The 24,055-nt window shown below is 43.7% G+C and overlaps 1 protein-coding gene across 1 annotated transcript in view; it reads left to right on the plus strand.

Annotated features, from left to right (window-relative positions):
• The window catches only part of JHY (junctional cadherin complex regulator), a 102,821-nt gene that overhangs the window by 41,202 nt on the left and 37,564 nt on the right, over window positions 1-24,055 (plus strand). Inside the window, exons 3-5 of the mRNA XM_082274194.1 lie at window positions 1,134-1,608; window positions 13,265-13,638; window positions 14,702-14,879. Coding sequence (XP_082130320.1) covers window positions 1,134-1,608; window positions 13,265-13,638; window positions 14,702-14,879 — 1,027 coding nt within the window. The remainder of the gene's footprint in view (window positions 1-1,133; window positions 1,609-13,264; window positions 13,639-14,701; window positions 14,880-24,055) is intronic.

Raw genomic sequence — 24,055 nt, forward strand, 5'->3', positions numbered from 1 at the left:
TTTGCATTTTCTTCCTGTGCTTGCAAGGGTTTCATCGGGGTATTTGGGTTTCCTCCCACAATCCAAAGATATACTGGGTAGGTCCCTAAATAGTCCCTTGTTGCTATATTGATGCCGGTAATAATAACCATTTTAAAAGTAAATCTTTTCAAATCTGTAGCTTTTGCTAAAATAATCCCTGGGCGATCCTGCTGGAAAAGTCAGTTCAGGCATTTCCTGTTATACGGTGACAACGCTCTGTCCCTGTTTCCCAACTGTGCGCCTGCATTCTCACCATGTCACTCAGGTTTACGATGGAGACTACAAGTGGGCGTTTCGACTAGTGATCGACCAAAATTGTTTTTCCATTGCTGATACCGATATTTTGGTCATCACGTATCCGTATCGGCCGATATTTTCGTACATTCAAAAAAAAAAAAATAATTTTCTTTTTTTACTACACAGGTATTCTTGTGGAGGGATCTGCGGGTCAAGTTTGGCTGTTTTAAATACCGTCATTTTTTTAAATCTGGGGGTGTCATGATATCCCTTCCGGGTTTTTGCATGGAGACTCGATCAGAGCCGAATGCGGCTTTGATCGGGTCTTCGTCGGCCGTGCAGGCTGGTTGCCTGGGTCTCCCAGTGGGACGAGAGACCAGGGCGAGCCGTGGAAGGGGGAGGGGGTACAGCACTTTCCGAATTATCGGCAATAACCGTAACCTCAGGGGCCAATTCTGATATATCGGGGAAAGTGCATATCGGCCCTCGATATATCAGCTTTGCCGATAATCGGTCGATCTCTAGTTTCAACACACATTACTGAAGCATGATCCACTGTTGTCCCTATCAGGAAACCCATACTGTGAAATGGCATGCAGCCATCACTGGAGTGCATGTAGACAGGAAGTGGCTGCAAAGAGACTGCGGGAGATCAGGAGCACTGAGGTGCAAAAAAAAAGGGAAAATCTAGTGTTATATTAAAATATGACAACTCTTTATAACCCAGTTTAGGGTTATATCTACTTCCAAACCATACAGTTTGTATCCAATCAGGCAGACCCTCACACTACATAGTTGTTGGTGGATCCAAAGACTATTGTACACAGGTTGTAGCATGTATAGTCTTCCTAATACAGGCATTATGTCTCTTTTAGGGTTCCGGCAGTAGAAACACCGTACTCCGAACTCAGATACGACCCAGACTGGAGGAGAAAACAGAACTTACAGGACCAATCTTCTGAGGAAGAGAACGCATTGGATGAATCGCCCAGATACTCCGACCTTCTCTCACCAGAGGGACCAAGACACAGACCACATGGATCCAACACCTCCGCTGTACAAAGCCAGAACGTCACCACCCTTCATAGCGATGTACAATCAAAAAACATGACACACACAACTACAGCTACACAGCCTACCAAACAGCAAAGCGCCAATGATCCCACAAGAAGCGGCAGAGAGCTACACCCAAACAGGACTACCACCAATAAAAGAGCAGACGTGGAGCCACAGGAGGCAGTAAGGAAAGACTTCATAGAGAAAAACAAAGTGAGTTTAGGGGTCCGCAGCCAGAGAAATAATTCCTATCTTCACCTTTACAAGAAGAGCGATGAGAGTGGCGCAGATCAGGTACGTCATTGAGCTGAGCGCTCCTCTATCATATGTCAAAACCTAAAGCTGAAGCTTAATCTGCTAATATTTTGGCCTTGCTGGTTCCCCCATTTAACTCACTCAAGAAATGATTAACTGGTTCTGGACCGCCCACCGCATATATACTGCGGCAGGGCGGCCCCCCTGCGCGAACCAACGTAGGGCTACATCGGTCACACGCCTGCAGCTAGGGGCTCCCGCCCCCACTCGGCAGCGGGGACACCAATGCACGGGACAGGTGGCTCCGATTGCCACTTGACACCCGCGATTGCTCCCCGCTGAGAGAGTAGAGCGGTCAGCTGTTGTAAACACAGCAGACCGTTCTTCTCCCTGGAATGATCAGAGAACTCATGTGATCTTTCTATATAGGATCACAGGTCTCTGTGATCATTTCACAAGCCATGCCCCCATACAGTTAGAATCACTTCCCTAGGCTCACATTTAACTCCTTGATCACCCACAGTGTTAACCCCTTCCCTGCCAGTGTCATTAATACAGTAACAGTGCATATTTTTAGCACTGATTACTATAGTAATGTCACTGGTCCCCCTAAAAGTGTCAAAAATGTCAGTTAGGGGTCCGATCTGTCCGCCGCAATGTCGCAGTCCCGCTAAAAATCGCAGATCGCCGCCATTACTAGTAAAAAAAACAACAAAAATTACATGAATCTTTCTCGTAGTTAGTAGACGTGATAAGTTTTGCGCAAACCAATGAAAATATGCTTATTGCGATTTGTTTACCAAAAATATGTAGCAGAAAGCAAATTGGCCTAAAATGTTAAAAAATTTAGATTTTTCATTTTTTTTTGTGGGAATGTTATATAGCAGAAAGTGAAAAATATTGTTTCTTTTTTCAGAATTGTCGCTCTTTTTTTTGTTTATAGCGCAAAAAATAAAAAATCGCACAGGTGATCAAATACCACCAAAAGAAAATGCATCACATACTAGCACATTATGTGAAAATTACCTAAAAACAAAGCCTTCCAGCGGCATGCTGTTACCTCTGAAGGCACTTCCATCTTCACCCAGTCTTCCTTCCGGGTTTGCAGACTCTGGCTGTGTGAGTGGCCGAAACCGCGCATAGGCGCAGGAGCTACCGTTAACAGCGCAGGACTTACAGGACTGCATGTACAGTGCACTGATGTCGCCGGCTGCATGTACAGTAAATATCTCCTAAACAGTGCACGTTTAGATAAGCCTTATGATATAGGTATAATTCATGCATGGGAGTTTACTCCCACTTTAAGACCCTCTATATTAAGAAGGTTGACCACCAGTATTGGAAGCTCTCACCACTCCATTCATCCAAGAAAAAACATCACATTAACCACTTGCCAACCGCCGCACGGCTATTTGCTGCGGCGGTCAGCCCCTCACAGGCAAAGCAACGTAGGACTACGTCGCTAGCCTGTGAGGCTCTAGGGAGGGAGCTCGCGCCGCCAGAGGCGCGCTCCCGCTCGGTCACGGACCGCCCCCCCCCCCGCGCGTGTGCCCGGTGGACCCGATGTCCGCCGGGCACTCGCGATTGTCCGTTACAGCGGGAGAAAGGCAGACGGCTAATGTAAACAAGCCGCCTCTCATTCTTCCCTGTGTAAGAATGGAGATCATACGGTTCTGCTATGTAGGACCGTTGATCTCTGTTCTTACAACTCAAGCCACATCCAATCACAGTTAGAAGCACGCTCCTAGGAACACACTTAACCCCTCCCTCTCAAAAAAAGTTAACCCCTTCACTGCCAGTGTCATTTTTACAGTAACAGTGCATATGTATAGCACTGATTACTGTAGTAATGTCACTGGTAACCCCAAAAGTGTCAAAAATGTCAGTCAAGGGTCCGATCTCTCCCACAGAATGTCGCAGTCCCGCAAAAAAAATCGCAGATCGCCGCCATTACTCGTTAAAAAAAAAACAACAAAAATCTTTCCCTTAGTTAGTAAACGCAATAACTTTTCCGCAAACCAATCAAAATACGCTTTTTGCGATTTTTTTTACCAAACATATGTAGCATAAAACAAATTGGCCTAAAATGTTAAAAAATTTTGATTTTTACTTTTTTTTTTTTGGGCATTTCATATAAAAAATTTTAAAAATATTGTTATTTTTGCAAAATTTACGCTCTTTTTTTTGTTTATCGCGCATGATCAAAAAATTGCACAGGTGATCAAATACCACCAAAAGAAAGCTCTGTTTGTGGGAAAAAAAGGACATCAAATTCGTTTAGGTACAGCATCGCACGACCGCGCAATTGTCCGTTAAAGTCACGCAGTGCCGAATCGCAAAATAGGCCCTGGTCAGGAAGGGGGTAAAATCTTCCGGGGCTTAAGTGGTTAAGAGGAACTTCAGCGTGTTTGTTTTATTTTATTTTATTTTTTTAAGTCAGAAGCTATAAAATACTGTAGCTGTTGACTTAAACCTCAGGTACTTGCCAACCAATTAAATTTGCATAAACAAGCGTACTATAATTGTCTGTTTCTGCATACAGATGACCTACCAGCACAGGGAACTACAAGGTGTTCAAATGCTGCTCTATGTATTGACATAACCTCCCATCTGTCTAGGCAGTATGGTCACCTGCTGACTTGGCAACATCCAGAGGCAGCTTCACTCTTCAAAAGAAGCAGAAGTTGAATCCAATACAGTTTTAATTCAGAAAATTGCAGTACATAGGATGTTTTACTGGTCTTTTGAACTTTAAGAAAATAAGGACTTTCCGAAGTTCCGTCTCTGCTAAGTGCTAACACTGACTGAGGGAACATGGAAGAAACAAGGCAGGGCTACCTAGGACTGAATTAGAAAAAGCAAAATAATTGTGCGCTACCCTTATTACCAAGTTAAATATATATAAATAAGCTGCTGCTACCACCTAAATGAGTTCCCACTTCTACAGAAAAAGATTATAATATATATAAAATGTGATAGTGCTGCTAAGCTAAAATAAATAAATATAATGATAAACATAAATGAACAAACCATGTAATAAAAAAATAAGAAGAAAAAGTATTATATTGATATTAGTACTATTTTGATATTAGTACTATTATTCCTCCACTAGAAGCAATGATGGATATGGCGTAACGCGTAGAGGTACCAAGCAGTGGGCAGGTTTGACGCTATATGTGATCATATTGGATTTGTCAGTTGTGAGCGTTTTTTATATTTCACATAATATTTGAAGCCAGGATTTGCTGTATTGCTTCATACACTTGTGGTTACTGCACCATGGGAAATTCTCTTTTTTTATCCTTACGTGTGTTCATTCAGAACAACATGTGAGATTGAGGAGAGATCTTGAGAGCGGTCGGCAGTTATCTATCTTTTATTAGCCTTAGACCCCTAGTGGGTAAAACATGGAGGTGAGCAGACACTTCACCTGGTGATTGCAGCACTAATTCAAAGAGTGCACACCTACGGAATGATTTGCATTTTTCACTCTCTACAGGAATTGTTTTTGGACTTTTTTTTGCACATTTGCACTTAAGAGTTTTTTTTCTTGTTAGCACTTCAAGATATATTTGCTTCACTTGCACTTTATAATTATAGACTGTTTTTTGCACTAGTGTTGCACTTCCTAGGACTGAATTAACTTCCACTAAATCAGTACTCCCTTCGCCCTCCCCTCAAAAAAAAACCTGTAAGGGCTCTTTCACATGGTCCACCTCCGTAGGCGGATCCGTGCTGCTCAGCAGGGGATCATAAACTCAGATCCCCACTGAGCAGGAAGGTGACAGCTAGCGGAGAGGGAGGGGTCAGAGCCCCATGCATCTCTATGGGGGAATTGGATGAGAGCGGACCACCTGTCCGCTCTCATCCGATCCCATCCGATCCCATCCCCTGGACAGATGGAAAATAGGGTTTCCATCTGTCCAGATTTCACGGACAGGATCGGATGCGGATGGCAGCGGGTGTCAGCGGACATGTCTCTGCTGACATCCGCTGCCCCATAGGGATGCATGGGGGATCCGATCAGATCCTCCTAAAAAACTGACAGGCGGATCTGATCGGATCGCTTGTGTGAAAGGGGCCTAAGGGCTCTTTCACAGGGGCGATCCGATCAGATCCGCCTGTCAGTTTTTTAGGCGGATCTGATCGGATCCTCCATGCAGCTCTATGGGGCAGCGGATGTCAGCGGAAACACCTCCGCTGACACCCGCTGCCATCCGTATCCGATCCTGTCCGTGAAATCTGGATGGATGGAAACCCTATTTTTCCATCCGTTCAGGGATCGGATGAGAGCGGACAGACGGTCCGTTCTCATCCGTTCCCCCATAGAGAGCAGCGGGGGCTGTGACACCTCCCTCTCCGCACTGCAAGCGGAGACAGAGCTGTCATCCGCCGGCTCAGCGGGGATCGGCGGATCGATCCCCGCTGAGCAGCACAGATCTGCCTACGGAGGCGGACCGTGTGAAAGAGCCCTAACTCAGTTACAGGCTGGGGGCAGGGAGCGAACCAGCAGGACTTCACTTTTTTCATAACCTGCATATGTTTTGAGAAAACTTAAAAAATATGCATAATTAACAAATGTACATGATAAAAAGGTGTTTTTTCTGCATTAACACAGACATGAGTGTTTCCAATAATCATATCAGATATCACATTCTTACTGTACATCTCTAAGAAAAACCCTAAAACTACCTCCGTTTCTCTTTAAACAATTCTCCAATATCTGTGCAAATCTGTCAGTGCTTTACCTGTGTTCAAAGAACGAATAATGTAGAAAAATTTGTTTCCCAAATCGACATAATTCAGGTTTTAGACGTTTCTACCATATTTGCAAAATGGCCTAAACTCAGCAAAAGAGTGTAATAGTTTCTTTCACTTTATGCTTTTTCTCCGATGCTAAGTGCATTTGTGGGTTTGTTTTTATGGTTTTTTTTCTCCTATTCCTTTTTTTTTTTTACTTGGTAATATTCCCATAATGTGAACTTTTTAGTGTTTTGATATTGTCTAAGAACCTTCTGTTTCTTTGAGAGAGAGACTCACAAGTACACAAGCAATCTCGCTCAGCCGTCCTCAGCACGAATGGCTTCCATCCTCGCGGCCCTCACTTCAAAGGCTGGAACATAATGTACAATTTTTTAATGGCTCTGGAGCACGAGCACTCAGACAGGCAGCGCTGCGCACTCGGCCCCCGTGTAAACACCTCATCAGAATCGTCTCCGCTTCCACAATAGCGGCCAAATGCAATTCGAGGAGGCCGAGCCTTTGATGTCCGGGATTCTGGGGCCGATTCCCAGTCCCAGATAATAACATGCTATGATTGCTTGCCTTTGTTGTCCTCTTTGCTGCAGAGAAGCAATTACAGGCCCCAATTTAGCCGAATAGACATTACACAGCTTATGATGCTCAAAATGCAATTTCATTTGATCATTTGCTCAATTTGATTGGTATTAATAGAAGAAGTTCACAAAACAGGCAGTCAGAGGTTACGGCCCGTTCCTCTTTCAAAGGGCTAATGTAGAAGCATGTTTCGCCAGCCCGGTAACCTATCGCCGCACCGATACAATGCGTCAAAGCAACACGACCGTACAATGAGATAAACAAAGACTTTTTTTTTTTTTTTGCCTTTGGTAAATAGGATTGTGTTTTACAGAGTGCTGGGAAATCACTTAATGTATAATAAGCCCGCTATAATTATCTATTTCTGCATGCAGTCCACCTGCCAGCACAGGAAACTGCAAGGCATGCCGGGTGCAAGGCTATGTGGCATCCACCAGCCGCTAGCGCTTTGCTCACAATCAGATTTTAGGAAAGGTTAGGTAGGGGAGTGAGGGATCATGTGGAAATCGCTTATTACGAAGAAAGGGCACTATAATTGCTTGTTTCTTTTTAGAGTCTCCCTACCAGCACAGAAAACTGCAAGGCATGCCGGGTGCAAGGCTATGTCGCATCCACCAGCCGCTAACGCTTTGCTCACAATCAGATTTTAGGAAAGGTTAGGTAGGGGAGTGAGGGATCATGGGGCAATCGCTTATACATAGCAAGGGCACTATAATTGCTTGTTTCTTTTTAGAGTCTCCCTGCCAGCACAGGAAAACTGCAAGGCATGCAGGGTGCAAGGCTATGTCGCATCCACCAGGCGCTAATGCTTTGCTCACAATCAGATTTTAGGAAAGGTTAGGTAGGGGAGTGAGAGATCATGGGGCAATCGCTTACTACATAGCAAGGGCACTATAATTGCTTGTTTCTTTTTAGAGTCTCCCTGCCAGCACAGAAAACTGCAAGGCTATGTCGCATCCACCAGGCACTAACACCTTGCTCACAATCAGATTTTAGGAAAGGTTAGGTAGGGGAATGAGGGATCATGGGGCAATCGCTTATTACGAAGAAAGGGCACTATAATTGCTTGTTTCTTTTTAGAGTCTCCCTGCCAGCACAGGGAACTGCAAGGCATGCCGGGTGCAAGGCTATGTCGCATCCACCAGGCGCTAACGCTTTGCTCACAATCAGATTTTAGGAAAGGTTAGGTAGGGGAGTGAGGGATCATGGGGCAATCACTTATTACATAGCAAGGGCACTATAATTGCTTGTTTCTTTTAGAGTCCCCCTGCCAGCACAGAAAACTGTAAGGCATGCAGGACGCAAGGCTATGTTACATCCGCCAGCTGCTAACAATTTGCTCACAATCAGATTTTAGGAATGTTTAGGTAGACAGACTGAGGGGAAATCACTTATTGTATAATAAGTGTAGCCTGTTCCACAGTGCCGCCAGGGCTGCAGCCGCCTGGACTGGGCTGTAACAGCTCTCTAAGCCACCCATACACTGCAGCTGTCCCCATCAGTGTGCAGAGGAGCAGAGGATGGAGAGAGCAAATGGAGAGAGGAGGAGAGGGAGGACACAGGTGCGGTGACAGGGTTGCATTTGCAGCAAGTCACCAGAGGAGAGTCCTGCCCACCACCCAGGATACAGAAGACACTGTAATTGGCTGCCTGAGAGAGGAACAGCCCACCCATGGAGACAGAAAAGACTGCTGGGAGCCTCTTGGAACTGTGGGAGATGTAGTCCCAAGGAGACAGACTTTTACAAGTAGAACTGAATGGGACTTCAAGTCCCAGGAGGACAGTGTGACACCCTTTACCGTGGGATAAAGAATATTAAGATTGCACCGATACCAATATCGGTGCCGATACTAAGCATTTGCACTCGTACTCGTGCAAATGCTCTGATACCCGAAACAGATACTTTTGCGGTGCGATTTGAGCCTATACAAAATGAATGGGCTCAAATTGCACTGCAAAAGATCACATGCGATTTGAACAGGAATTCGGTGAAATTCTTGTCCGAATCACAAGCGGTCTCCCCCACTGCACATGTGTGAACCCAGGCTTGTCATAGTGACTTCAGTCTGGGTTCACACAGGAGCAGGGAAATAAACCACATGCAGTTCGGATAGGAATCGCACCGCATTCCTGGTCAAATCGCATGTGATTCTTTGCAGTGTGATTTGAGCCCATTCATTTTGTACTTGACCGAAAGTACCGGTACTCGTACTCGCCGGTAAAAAAAAACAGTAGTGATGCAACCCTAAAAAAATATACCCAAGTGCTCCAACACAGGGCCCTGTATGGGCCCCAACATTTAATACCACACTGGCCAGTGATAGGGATTTTGGAGAAACCTTAAGGACCCTCTAGTTTCTAGTACTGTGTTTTCTTAGGACCCCCCCCAGATCTAAGGTTCAGGTACAGAAATACTATGTCCCCTCATCAATAGATGTATTTTATTTTTTATTGCTGTTGCCAATTTGTTATCGGTGCCTTGCTGGGTGTATAGCCCAAATAAATTCTCCTTCAGTCTTGGTGTGTCTAAGGGAGTGTCATCTGGAATTGGGTGACCTATACATAGGTGTTTTTTTTTTTCAGGGGTAAGCGCTACATAGGCACATTAAAATTATCCATATCTGCATACAGCCCACCTGTCATCACAGGAAACAGCAAGGCATGCAGGGTGCAAGGTCATGTTGCATCCACCAGCTAATGCTTCACTTATGGTCAGATTTTAGGGGAGTTTAGGTAGATGGGTTGGGCAGCGTGGAGAAGTTAATTTTTCATAAATACGCATACTATAATTATCTTTTTCTGCATACAGATGACCTGCCAGCACAGAGAACTGCAAGCAGTTTGAATGCTGCTTTATGTATTGACACAACCTCCTTTCACCCAGTCTCGCTATGCAGTAAGGTCACTTGCTGACTTGGCACCATCAACAAGCAGCTTTACTCTTCAATAAGAAGCAGAAGTTGAATCCAATGCAATTTTACTTCAGAAAATAGGAAATTTTTCTGGTCTTTTGAACTGTTAGAAAACAACAACTTTCCTGAGTCCTGTCTCTGCTAAGTACTAACACTGTCTGAGGAAACATGGAAGAAACAGGGCAAGGCTTCCTAGGACTAAAGCTAGCACTAAACAAAGGGGGAGAAGAGGGAGAAACCAAATCACATAAGTAAAAAGCTGTGTGCGGCTGTAAACTGCCATTAGATGTCAGTATATTATAGAACAATAATAATCTGATGCAATTTAATACAACCCATGCAGGGTTCAAGGCTGTGGATACGTCACATCTACTAGCCACTAATGCTTCGCTTACAGTCAGATTTTAGGGAAGTTTAGGTAGGTGGATAAGGAACATTGGGAAGATGGCTAAAAATAATGCTTTAGAACACTATAATGACGTTTATTGGTAGACAAGTCAAAATAAACAAAGTGCACTCTTCCTCAGGGCTACATTACCAAATAAACTGAAAAAATTAACCAATAGTGAAAAACAATAATGCTTACATTATTGCTAGCATAAGGATCTGCACGGCATTAAGAGCGCAAAGCTACATCTAATCCACAAGCCTAGAGGACTCACCCAGAAGTCTGATTTCCAGTTGATTAGCAGACTACTTTTAGCAGAGCTATTTAACAACAACACTAGGGCTAATCATAGGGATGATCGAACTTTTGAAAAGTTCGGTTCGACCAGAACACCCGAACTTCCCAAAAGTTCGGCCCGGATTTCAGAACCCCATTGAAATCAATTGGACCCGAACTTTGGTAATCAAAAAACACAATTTTGAAGCCCTAAAACCCAATGAATGCCCCGAAAAAGTGCCTAGGGTTCTGGGTCATGCCCCAGGGACTATTAATCACACAAAAAAAGTTCTTAAAAATTGTCATTTTTGATAGAGAGCCAATTATTGAAAAAAAAAAGAGATTTTTTGATTTGGATTTAGTGTCTGGGGGGTCTAAAAAGTGTACCTTTGAATTTTCAGCTCTGTAGCATGTCCAGAACCATAAAAAAAAAGATCATTTGTATTAGGTCACTTATAGAACAGGGATATGGCTTCGCTATTTTCACACCTTGCCGGTTTTGTAGCAAGCGTTTTTTTGGGCATTTTTTGGGGGTTATTGGAGGCAGGCATAACATCAGAACTTCTGTGTAGGGGTATATATACACACACACTTATATGTATATATACCCAAACACATATATAGGTGTGAAAGTAACAGAACACTATATTTGCGCTAATTAAATAATTAACACCAATATGGTTACGCTCCTATCACACCTATATATGTGTATGTGTAAAATACATATAAGTGCGTGTGTATATATATATATATATATATATATATATATATACCCCTATACAGAAGTTCAGATGTTTTGCCTGCCTCCAAAGACCCCAAAAAAATGCCCAAAAAAACACCTGCTGCAAAAACACACCTGGGACACATACACATATATAGGTGTGATAGGAGCGTAACCATATTGGTGTTAATTATTTCATTAGCGCAAGTATAGTGTTCTGTTACTTTCACACCTATATATGTGTATGGGTATATATACATATAAGTGTGTGTGTATATATACCCCTATACAGAAGTTGTGATGTCATGCCTGCCTCCAAAGAACCCAAAAAAATGCCCAAAAAAAACCCTGCAATAACACACCTGGGCGTTTTTTTTTTTGGCGCAGGCGTTTTTTTGGGCATTTTTTTGGAGGCAGGCAAAACATCTGAACTTCTGTATAAGGGTATATATACACACACACTTATATGTATATATACCCATACACATATATAGGTGTGAAAGTAGCAGAACACTATACTTGCGCTAATGAAGTAATTAACACCAATATGGTTACGCTCCTATCACACCTATATATGTGTAAAAAACATATAAGTGTGTGTGTATATATACCCCTATACAGAAGTTCAGATGTTTTGCCTGCCTCCAAAGACCCCAAGAAAATGCCCAAAAAAACGCCTGCTGCAAAAACACACCTGGGCGTTTTTTTTTTTGGCACTGGCGTTTTTTTGGGCATTTTTTTGGGTTCTTTGGAGGCAGGCAAAACATCTGAACTTCTGTATAGGGGTATATATATATACACACACACTTATATGTATTTTACACATATATATAGGTGTGATAGGAGCAGAGACATATTGGTGTTAATTATTTAATTAGCGCAAGTATAGTTTTCTGCTCCTTTCACACCTATATATGTGCAGGTGTATATATACAGACATGTGTGTGTATATATACCCCAATACACAAGTTTAGATGTCATGCCTGACTCCAAACTTGTCCTCAAAAAATCCCTATAAACGCCTGCAGCCAAAAAGCAGGCTGACCGGCGAGAAGCCATATTAATGCACTGAATGTGACCTAAGAGAAACGATCTTTTCTCTATAGTGGTCACCCTGAAATGGAAGGGTTTGGTCACCCTGCCATAGCAGTCAGTTTCAGTTCACCCTACACTACATTACGGTCACCCTGGCACTTAACACTTTCCCTACAGAAACTAAATTTTTGCATCTAACTAAAGTGGAAAATAGCACCCTAACTACACTAGATATCCCTTTCCTCACACTAAAAAATGCTAAATGACACTTTTAAAGTAAAATTAACAGAACTGCTTCCACTCTCTTCCATGTCCCTGTATTACAATGCTAGGAATTTGGCGGGGGCTATCTTATATACTGGGGGGCGTATTCACTAATGATTGGCCTAAGGACCCCCTAGTCACTCCAATCACATTCCTAGCATTCTCCTGCCCCCTCAATTGGCTTTTACTAATAGTTCTGGTCCAATCACAGGCTTTTAAAGCCCATTTCCTGGCCCATTGCATTTTGGTCGGTTCTGGTTGCCGAATTCCAAACTTTTTCAGCAAAAAGTTCTAAATTCGGCCGAACCTCGAACAGTCAATGTTCGGGTCGAACCGATGGTCGACCCGAACCGTTCGATCATCCCTAGTGACTACACCATGGCTTTTCTTTGTATCTACAGAACAGAAGCATGTAAGAATGTGCCGTGAAAAGAACAAAAAACCTTGCAATAAATACAAGTAACCTAAAGAGGATTTTTTTTTTTTTTTAACGTAGAGATTCTTTTAAAGGAAACCTGTTAGAAAATTGAATTGCTGAGCTGAAAAAGCATGCAGCCAGTGAAGTGCATACTTTTTCTGAGTGTCAGTCCAGGGTCTAGTTCTAACAAGTTTCTTAAAGCTGGTGTGTAGGGGGTGCTGGCATGTTAATGAGGAAGCACAAAAATCAATTACCTTCTATATTTTTTAATAATAGACATTTACATAATGTTGCTTTGCTCCATGACATGAGCTTGTTCTGATGAAATATGTTTTCTCTTTAAGAACAATGGAAATCCAATATCCAGTGAAACACAGCCTGTGAAGAGCGCCTTAGAGATGGTGTCCTCAGCGCCCACAGAAGAGCAAGGATCTACAGACGGACGCAGCAAAAAACGAAAATCAAAGATGACAAATATGCAGAGTCTGGTATTGGTCAGTAAAGACAATATGGAGTTTTCCTTTGGACAGCCAAGGGATGATTCCCAGGAAACGGATTCCCTTCCTCCAGGAGGATTCAGGAATCTCTATTTACCACCATCAGAAAATGCTGAAAGTCACACCAGGAGTTTTGCTCACTGGAATATGAAACCGCAAGAGCTGACACTTAATGGAAACTTAGGGATGACAGCAGGAGACAGCTTTGACATGCACTATGGGTAAGCAGGAAGAGTCATGTGACAACTTCTATAGTCTTTATTATGCTTACAATTCATGTATACGTCTGCTATTCATTGCTGGACTACACTTGGCTTTATTTCTCTTGGTTTTTGCTGTGAATCACTAAAGAGATAGAGTAAAAGTAGTAAAGTAATAGAGTAAAGTAGTAAAATATTACTCTGGGTATATGCTACATAATTTAAGAGGACAATCAGGGGGAACCCTAAATGTCAACATGTCAATATTCTGGGATCACCAAGTGTCAGTCTGCCATTTTCTGGGACCCCAAGTATCCGTGTACTAAGGTTCTGGGACACCCGAGTTTGAGTATGGCAGTGTTCTGGGACTCCAAAGCATCAGTATGCCTCCATGTGTCATCATATAAATAGTCTGGGATCCCCAAGTGTCGGTCTGCCAATTTCTAAGACCTCCAAGTGTCATCGTGTAATTGTTTTAGGGCCCCCAAATGTCAGGGTGTCATTGTTATGGGTTCCCCAAATGTCAACATGTCAGTATTCTGGGATCCCCAAGTGTCAGTCTGCCATTTTCTGGGACCCCAAGGAGGCTAGGGTTCTGGGACACCCAAGTTTGAGTATGTCAGTGTTCTTGAACCTCCAAGTGTAAGGGTGTCATTGTTATGGGGCCCCCAAGCATCAGTGTGCTTCCATGTGTAAGCATGTTAATATTCTGGGATCCCCAAGTGTCGGTCTGCCATTTTCTGGGACCCCCCCTCAAGTGTCAGTGTGCTATGCTTTTTGATCCCCAAGTGTGAATTTAGCAGTGTCCTGGGACCCCCAAATGTAAGGGTGTCATTGTTGTAGGACCCCAGATGTCAGGGTGTCATTGTTCCGGGTTCCTTAAATGTCAGGATGTCATTGTTCTGGACCCCAAAGTATCAGCGTATTATTGTTCTAGATCCCCCAACTGTCACTTTGTTATTGTTCTAGGACCCACAAATGTATACTGGGACACGGTTAAGGATCAAATATCACTTTTAGCTCCTGAGCATAATAATACAGTCCTTCATACTTTCTTTTCTTATTTTACAATTTCTGTGTTCAGGTTACCACAGTTTGAGGGACAATCTCTGCAGGAATTCTCTGTCACTTCTCCAGCACAACATAACTTCGGCCATGACACCTTCTTTCCAAAACACAATAATCCTCAAAAAAACTCCAATCCAAAGAACAATAGCCAGCAAACTCGGAAGGGGCAACGTGTTGAAGAGAAAGATCAGAAGGTAATAATGAAAACAACTATCCATTATGTGCATAACACAGGAGGATAAATTCCAAACAAAATGTTAAAAAAAATACATTTTAATTCAGCTTAATAATATAAATGTCACCGAAAATCTGAATGAAAGTCGGAGAGCTAGCATTGTGTGCCAATGGGATTCTTCTGCATTGTCCTCACTCTAACATGTTTTAGGCACTGGAGGCTGGAAGGGGGATGCATTTAGGTAGCAGTGAGACGAGGAGGAGAAGTTCACCAATGGGCTAATGCTCATTTATAGTCCAACAAGTAGGACACAGGAAGATACAGAACTGCAGGTTTTGAACAGTGGTGTTACCGTCTGAACATGTCGTGCTGCATAAAAGAAAAAAACAGTTCTTTAGTACTTGTACATACATGTATTTCAACTGATCCAAAACAAGACTTCAACTGCTTCATGCTTGTTTGGAGTAACACTCAGGGACATCTTACTGAATGGGCACGCTGGACAGTTGCCCAGGGGCCTCACTTACCCGGGGGGGCCCCACCTGCCCAGCGACCCAGCCCCAGCCAAGCATTAGTCCCGATTCTCGTGTGCATCCCGCCGCCGAACTTAGCAGGTGGCAAGCGCCTATCGGCCCTGCGCTGCTGTCAGGCCACTTGGGCTGTGGAGGGGGAGCCCGCAACTGCAGGAATGCCTGTCCGCCTCCACGGGAACAGGCACACACAGGACAGTCGAGTCTGACTCCCGTTCGTGTAAGTGTTCACCGGACCCAGCCGCCGAACTTGGAAGCTGTCATTAGCCTGGCACTGCTGTACCAATAAATATAGCTTTATCGATAATTTGCATTTTTATTCTCGTGGGTGATTGTGTAGGCAGGGCCCCCACTGCACTGCATTGCCCAGTGCCCTTTAATGCTCTTAAGATGGCACTGGTAACACTAATGGAGTCTTATATATATTATTCTCAATATACAGTAGGTGAAATTTAAGATATGTTATCCTTAGAATATAGGTTCTCCTGCAAGAAATCACACTGCAGTCCATTTGGAGCACACAAGGTCTGCGGTCTCACAAGCAGGATTGCTTTCCATGCAGGGCTGCTAATAGAAATCGTGGTGCCCCATACAGACTACCTGACAGAGCCCCCCCCCCCCCCCCAAGGAAAATTTTAAAGCTACAGTTCACTAAAAATAAAATAAAATCATTATTAAAAAGCACAAAAACAACATAACTCAGAATTAAATCTGAAAGACAAAACTGAGTTAATAAATTAAAATGAAATAAAAAAAGTATACAGGCTGGACAGTTGGAGCTCCAAGATCAGAAAGACAGAGGGAGAGAAACAAAGTTACAGAGATAACAAACTTAGAAACAGAGCTACCATTAGAGCCAGGACTGGAAGGGGGGGGGGGGCACACAGGGAGGGGGATTAGTGAGGGACGACTGTCCCTAGCTGGCAGCAGGGAGAGGGGTAGAGACCAGCTTTCAGCTGCTGGAGGAAGAGTTCTGCAATTGTCGTCCATCAGGAATCCCCCTCCCTGTGTGGGCCCCCCTGTGTGCTCAGGCCCCCTACAAGAGGACCGGTGGTCCCCCCTATCAGCGGCCCTGTTTCCAAGCGTCATTTTAGTTTTCCCCAGAACAGTCTGCCCAGGTCTCTTCCTCTCTACACACCTAGTTCTCACTCCACCACTATTTCAAGAATGACATAAATCACGCTACCTCCTTCCTATACAGCAAACCATAACATTATTTTGTAGAAATCAATCAAATGCACACCAAAATAAGTAAGGCTTTCTATTCTTCTAAACGCAATGGTGTCCATGGCTGCACAAATGACCCCCAGCATTGGTGTCCATGGCCAAAATAATAACCCCCAACATTGGTTTCAGTGACCGTCGTAACAATCCCCAACATTGGTGTCAGCGGCCACAATAAAGACCCCCAGCAATTGGGTCACTGGTTACAATGATAACCCTCAGCTTTGGTGTCAGTGGCTGTAATCATAACCTCCAGCAATGGTGTCAGTGGCCCCAATATTAGCCCCCAGGATTGGTGCCAAAGGATGCAATAAAAAAAAAAATTGGTGTCAGTGAGCACAGTAATAAAACTTGGCAATGGTGTCAGTGGCTGAAATAAAAACCTCCAACAATGGTGTCAGTGGCCCCAATATTAGCCCAAGGATTGGTGTCGAAGGATGCAATAAAAAGAAACCCAATTGGTGTCAGTGAGCACAGTAATAAAACTTGGCAATGGTGTCAGTGGCTGAAATAAAAACCTCCAACAATGGTGTCAGTGGCCCCAATATTAGCCCAAGGATTGGTGTCGAAGGATGCAATAAAAAGAAACCCAATTGGTGTCAGTGAGCACAGTAATAACACTTGGCAATGGTGTCAGTGGCTGAAATAAAAACCTCCAGCAATTGTGTCAGTGGTGACAATAGTAACCCCCCAGCATTGGTGTCAAAGGCTGCCATAAGAACTTGCTGCATTGGTGTTCGTGGCTGCAATAAGAACCCCCAGCATTGGTGTCAGTGGCTGCAATAAGAACCCCCAGCATTGGTGTCAGTGGCTGCAATAAGAACCACTAGGATCGGTGTCAGTCAAAGCCTGCAAATGTATCTGTGGTTATGTAGGTCTGGCAGACAGCAGTCAGGGAGAGACCAAGCAGGAGGGAGGCCATGGCCCAGTGGCTGGGAACCGCAGTCCAAACCTGTCCAGTATTTACTACACAGCTACATAGCTATCCTCACACATTCTTTCTCTGTAGCCCATCATCTGGTCTGCCCAGGGCTTTAGACCGAACAATTCACTAAGCTATAATGCATGTTCATAGACTGAGAGGCTTCCATGAAGGACTTTGTTCAGGCAGTGTAAGTTACAGGGTCACACTGCTCTCTTCTTGATTGTGCTCCTGTATCGTTGACCCATCACACTGACTTCCAATGGAGTCTACAAGTGGTAATTTCAGCAAGCAATATGCAGGCATTATCCACAGGTATCACCATCTGGAAACCTGGAGTGCATGTAGACGAGAAGTGGCTGTCAGGAGGCTGCTGGAGATAAGCAGCACTGGGATGCCATAAAATGGTAAAAATATTTATTTTAAATTGAAATTGTTTATGATACACTTTGCACAGTGCAAAACTTTATCTGTCTGCTGCAAGTCTCTGGCATATACCAAAACTAAAGTTTTTTTTTTTTGAGAAAATGGGTTTCATGGTAGACTGGATAAATATATATAGGCGGAGAATGAAACCTCTATATTATATATAATTGTTTGTCTCCAGACATACATTACCAGTATATCCAAACAGTTCCCCATCAATAGTTCCAATCCAAGAAAATGCTTTAAATTTGTCCCAACTATCCACCCCCCCCCCCCCCCGTGTCTTTGCAATTAACGACACTTCTGTTAAAATGTATCGCATGAACCTCGATGTCGGACTCCGCTGTGCCGCCAGAGTCACGGAGGGAGCCATGCCTTATTATCCAGCGTGTGTCACCAGCCATTAGCTATCTCGGCGCTGTCACTCACCTGCTCTTTGATCCAGTTATTGATCGCTCCTGCTGGACAAAGAGGCAGCTCCAGGTTAGGAATTGCTACAGCCTTTCAATAGCTTTCTTGTTCTGCACCACGGTGAACCTTTTAAACTCCTCGGGGAGAGAGAAGTGTATAACAAATCTGAAAATAATTAATAGAAAACGATTATGTTTTGAAAATGAATATGGACAGGGGTCACTGTGCCGAGGCTGCCAAAGACTTTGTTCCCATTGAGAAAACTGCGTTTTCAAGGAACTAAAGTGGCGAGGGGAAGGGTTGTAGTAGCAAGCTATAGAACTGCAGAAAATTTTGTTTTGCTGAAATTAAATGATTAAAGAATTAATCTTAATGTATACGCATTAAGCCGCAAAAGGGCTTTGTTTTTTTAATATGTTACATCTGAATCCATTCAATAGAAACAAGTTTTGTCACCAAGTTAAAAAGTAGACTAAAAATGTTGACATTATTTTAAAAGGAGATGTAATATTAAGAAAGATGATAATAATAATAATAGCATCATCTAATAATATTAATAATAATCTAATTTATATTAATAGCAATACTACTACTAATAATAATTAGGGATGGTCAAACGGTTCGGCCGAGCATGAGTTCGGGCCGAACATTGGCTGTTCGACGAACACCCGAATTATCAGGGCCATTTGATCGGCCCGCCGAATGACCGCAATGCACTGCACCCCCGCACAGTGCATTGGAAGCCCTAATTGGCTGAAGCAATGAAAGCTTTGTCCAATTAGGGCACAGAGCACTGTCAGAGCCATGATTGGAGAAAGTAATGATGGCTCTATCCAATCATGGCTCATTGCTCTTAGTCCCACCACACACTGTAAAAGTATTCTTTCATCAGCGGTCATTTGTAGTATGATATTGGCGTAGAGAGATTCTATTGTCAGTGTAGAATATCAGTTTAGTGTAAATCTAGTGATAGTTCAGTCAGTGTGAGTGTAGTGACTTGACCATTAATTTTTACTTTAGTGTCAATTTGTTTTGTCAGGGCAGGTTTAACGCAGTATATTTCTGTGCATTACTTGTCGCTTAACGCAGCATATTTCAGTGCGTTACTTGCCATTTAACGCAGTATATTTCAGTGCGTTACGTGCCATTTAACGCAGTATATTTCTGTGCATTACATGCCATTTAACACAGGATATTTCAGTGCGTTAGTGCACGTTTAACACAGTATATTTCTGTGCATTACTGCATGTTTAACACAGTATATTTTAGTGTGTTACTGCACATTTAACACAGTATATTTCAGTGTGTTACTACACATTTAGCACAGTATATTTCTGTGCATTACGTGCCCTTTAAACCAGTATATTTTTGTGTGTTCTTGCGCATTTAACACAGTATATTTCAGTGCATTACTGCACGTTTAACGCAGTACATTCCTGTGCGTTATTGCACGTGTAATGCAGTATATTTATGTGCATTAGTGCAGTTTTACTGCAGTATATTGTAGTGTGTCAGTGGAGTGGGTCTGTGTAGTGAGTACTTAGGTTAAAGTGCACCAAACACCACTTTCAATCGATTAAAGTAAATCCACGTACATATTTCCACATCTTTATTACATTTTGTTAATAAGCACCTTCCCATCATGTCTGGGAGGCCAACAAGGAGAGGCAGACGTTCCCATAGCACTTTGAGGGGGCCAGCAGCGTATTTGTCCACAGGCAAAGGTGGACATAATCAGTCATCAGGCAGGGCATCATTTCCTCTGTTTAGTGATGTTGCCCGTGCTATGCCACCACAACATGCAGAGGAGGTGGTGGATTGTCTTACTAAACCATCCTCATCCTCAGTCACCCTAGCAGAGACTAGTGCGCAGTCCACTGCATCTGCTAGAATAGCTAAATCTGCCTCCTTGTCCACAGCTATTCTTGCCATAGCCCCAGCATCCGGCATGGAGGAGTCAGTTATTTGAACACAGAGTCAGCCACTTGCTCCTTGACGATGCACAGCCCATTCTAGATTTAGATGTTGGTTCTGAGGTTGAGGTACACAAATAACACTGGTACACAAATTGGCAGTCATATTCCCCCAGCCGCAGTGTATTGCCAAGTTGTCTCCAGTGGTAATGAGGATGGAGGAGATGATGATCATGAGGTCCCTGACGCGACTTGGGTGGCAGATAGAGCAGAGGAGGAAAGTGAGGGTAAGGCACAACCCCAACAAGGCAGCCATCATGGAAAAGTAGAGAGCAGCCACCCTATTCCATCACATTGTGGAGCTGTTATCTCCCAGCATCCTTCCCACAGCTCAGCTGGCTGGGCCTTTTTTAGCACATAAGCAGCCGATCGCACTATTGCAATTTGCAAACTTTGTCCCAAGCACATCAAGCGTGGCAAAAACACCAGCCATACGGGTACCACATGCTTGACAAGGCATTTAACCTCCCACCACTCAGCCATTGGCAAGAGCACCTGAAAGCCACACAAAAAGGATGAAATTCTGTTCCTCCTCGTCCTCACTCGCCTCAACCTACCCCCCGCTAAACCTCATGACCTTCACTGACAGGGATGATGGTATTGCCCAGGGTGTCCATGATTCTTGCAGCATATCTGCCAGTAGCAAACCACCAGCTGTAGACTATAGCTGGCAAATTTCTCTGCCTCATCTGCTGCAGCGAAAAAAAAAAATACAGTCACTGCCACCCACATGCACAGTGTCTAAATGCAAGCTTGTCAAAGCTGCTGCCTTTACAACTTCTGCCTTTCCATCTGGTGGATTCTGCCTTCTTCCATGAATTTGCAGAATGTGCTGTACCACAATGCCAGATTTCCAGTCGCGAATTATTTTCACGTAGGGCCATTCCAGCTCTGTACCATCATGTGGGTGGTAATGTTGTGGCATTGTTGGGCCAGGCGGTCAGACGCAAAGGCCACATTACTGCTGACACGTGGTCCAGCAAACATGGTCAGGGACACTATATTTCGTTCACAGCACACTGGGTGACTGCTTGCAATTAGGAAGGATGCAGGACAGGGCTCAGTGCTGCAGCTTGTTCTGCCACCACATCTCCATACAGCTTGTCGTTATGATGCAAGATTTGTCAGCTCTGCCCCTCCTCCACCTCAATGCCCTCCTCTGCTGAATTGTCCTGCGAACCACAAGTACCCCCTAAGGGGCTATTCAATGAGTCAGGCTAAAAGGTGTCATGCAGTGCTTCAGTTGGTGTGTCTAGGGGACAGGAACCATACTGGAGCAGAGATTTTTCCAGCTCTGCAGGGGCAGGCCCAGAGGTGCTTCATGCCACGCCAGCTGGAGCCAGGGATGATGGTGTGCGATAATGGCACAAACCTCCTATCTGCCCTTAGAAAGGGAAAGTTGACACATGTGCCATGCCTGGCACATGTCCTCAATTTGGTGATGCAGCGTTTCCTAAATAGATACCCAGGGTTGAAAGATCTGCTAAAGCAGGTCAAAAGAGTCTGTAGCCATTTCAGGTGGGCATACACAGCCAGTGCTCAAATGGCTGAAATTCAGCGGATATTACACCTGCCCGTAAACTGCCTGATTTGTGACATGCCCACCAGGTGGAGCTCGACTTTGGCAATGCTGCAGCAACTGCACTTGCAGCAGAAGGCTGTCAACGGGTACCTGTGTGAGTATGGCACAATGACAGCCTCAGGCCGGCTTGGCTTTTTTCCCCCATGCCAATGGCTGCTGATAAAGGATGCATGCACTGTACTGTCACCATTCAAGGAGGCCACAAGGATGGTGAGTCGTGACAACGCACGCATCAGTGACACGATCCCTGTGTTGTTCCTTCTGGAGAAGACTCTGCGTGTCATTATGGACAGGGCACTTGAAGCAGAGCAGCAGGAGGAAGAGGGGAACTTCCTTTCCTCTCAAGGCCTGCTTTATGCAGACACCATTCTTCCTCCACCACAGAACGCACAAGAGGAGAGGGAGGAGAAGTAGGATTCTGGCAGTTTTGAAAGCATTTAAGCAGAGGAAGACATATGTCAACCCTCAACAGATGGTCTTTCATCCCCAGAACCCTGGGGAGTAGTACGTGGCTGGGAAGAGGCAGTTTCAGATACTGTAATCGTCAATGACCCCGAGGAGTCTGCTTCTCATGCCTCTGCAAACTTGTGTTGCATGGGCTCCCTCATGCTTCAAAGCCTGGGAAAAGACCCAAGAATTCGTGGCATCAAGGAGAAGGATGACTATTGGTTGCCAACCCTTCTTGACCACCGTTAAAAGGGGAAAGTCTCAGAACTCATCCCATCCCCACAGAGGGTGCAGGAGATTAAATCTCTTGAGGACACTTTAAAGAGGAGTTTGTCTAAAGCTTTTCCTGACTCTGGTAGGTTACAGTGTCGTAGAAAACGTAGTTTTGAGGCTTCTGTTGGTCAAGAGAGGAGCGGTGGAGCGAGGGCAGAGCAGTGGAGAAGTGATGTATTTCACTATTTTTTTAGTCCTCGTCGCCCAGGGCTCACAACTTCTACATCCCATCGGTAGCATCTGCACCATATGGTGGACGATTATCTAGGGGCAAAAACAGAGATGGATTCCAGTTGACGATCCACTGGGTTACTGGGTCATGAGAATAGACCACTGCCCAGAACTTGCCCAATATGCAATTGAGCTGCTGGGCTGCCCTGTATCCAGCATGCTTTCTGAATGGGTATTCAGTGCTGGAGGTTTTGTTACTGATAATAGAACACATCTGTCCACAGACTCCGTGGACCATCTGACATTTATCAAAATGAATCAGTCCTGGATTACCAGCAGCTATGAAGCCACTGATGCCAATGTCACTGATTTAAGTGTTTTTGGGATGTGGAATCTCTGAGAGACTTCTAGGCTACCTAGTGTTGTGGGTGTTGATTTACTCTGGAAGAATTGTTTTGGTGCAGGTTTCATGGGCACAATTAACACCCAAAGACCAATTTTTCCGCTCCTGTTACTTCTATCCAAAGTTGGCGGAAGAGACACCAGAATTTATTATCCAAAAAATCTTTTGTTCCCAGTGCACTACATTGTGGCCTCATTATACAGACTGGCTCCCCAAACCGTTGTTTACAAAATAAAGAAAGCTTGCAGGGAAAATGTCCTTTTTTGATTTATAAATGCAAATATTTCTGCAGCAGCTTCTATACTTTACAGGTAGACAAAGGGGACCCCCCCCAGGCACTATATTAAAATGAATTTTTCATTTTTATTGTTATTTCTCATTTTGATGCTTTCACGTTAGGCATCAGTAAATCACTGCTTATTTAAAAATTAAGTTTTTTACAAAGTTTTTTTTCATTGATGCATGTCTTCCAGGGCAGTACGCGGATCCCGTACCAATTGTATGCCCAATTACTTGCATATAAGCCTTCAAAATGGGCACTTTTGATTTTACCAGTTCAAGTCCCATAGACTTCAATGAGGTTTATTATTCAGTTCCGAACTTTTGCGATGTTCGAAAGTTCTAGTGTGAACCTAAAAACAATAACAGCACCATCTAATAATAATAATGTCATTATTCGTATTCATAGCAATACTACTAAAAATGTTAGCATGGTCTAATAATAAAAAAAAAATAATAATAATATCATCGTTCATATTAATAGCACCACTACTACTACTATTTAGAAAAAAAAGTTCATAATGAAGTGTATCTTTATCCAAACAGTTTTTAAA

Source organism: Pelophylax lessonae, assembly GCF_965119305.1.
Source record: "Pelophylax lessonae genome assembly, chromosome: 12".
Lineage (NCBI taxonomy): Eukaryota > Metazoa > Chordata > Amphibia > Anura > Ranidae > Pelophylax > Pelophylax lessonae.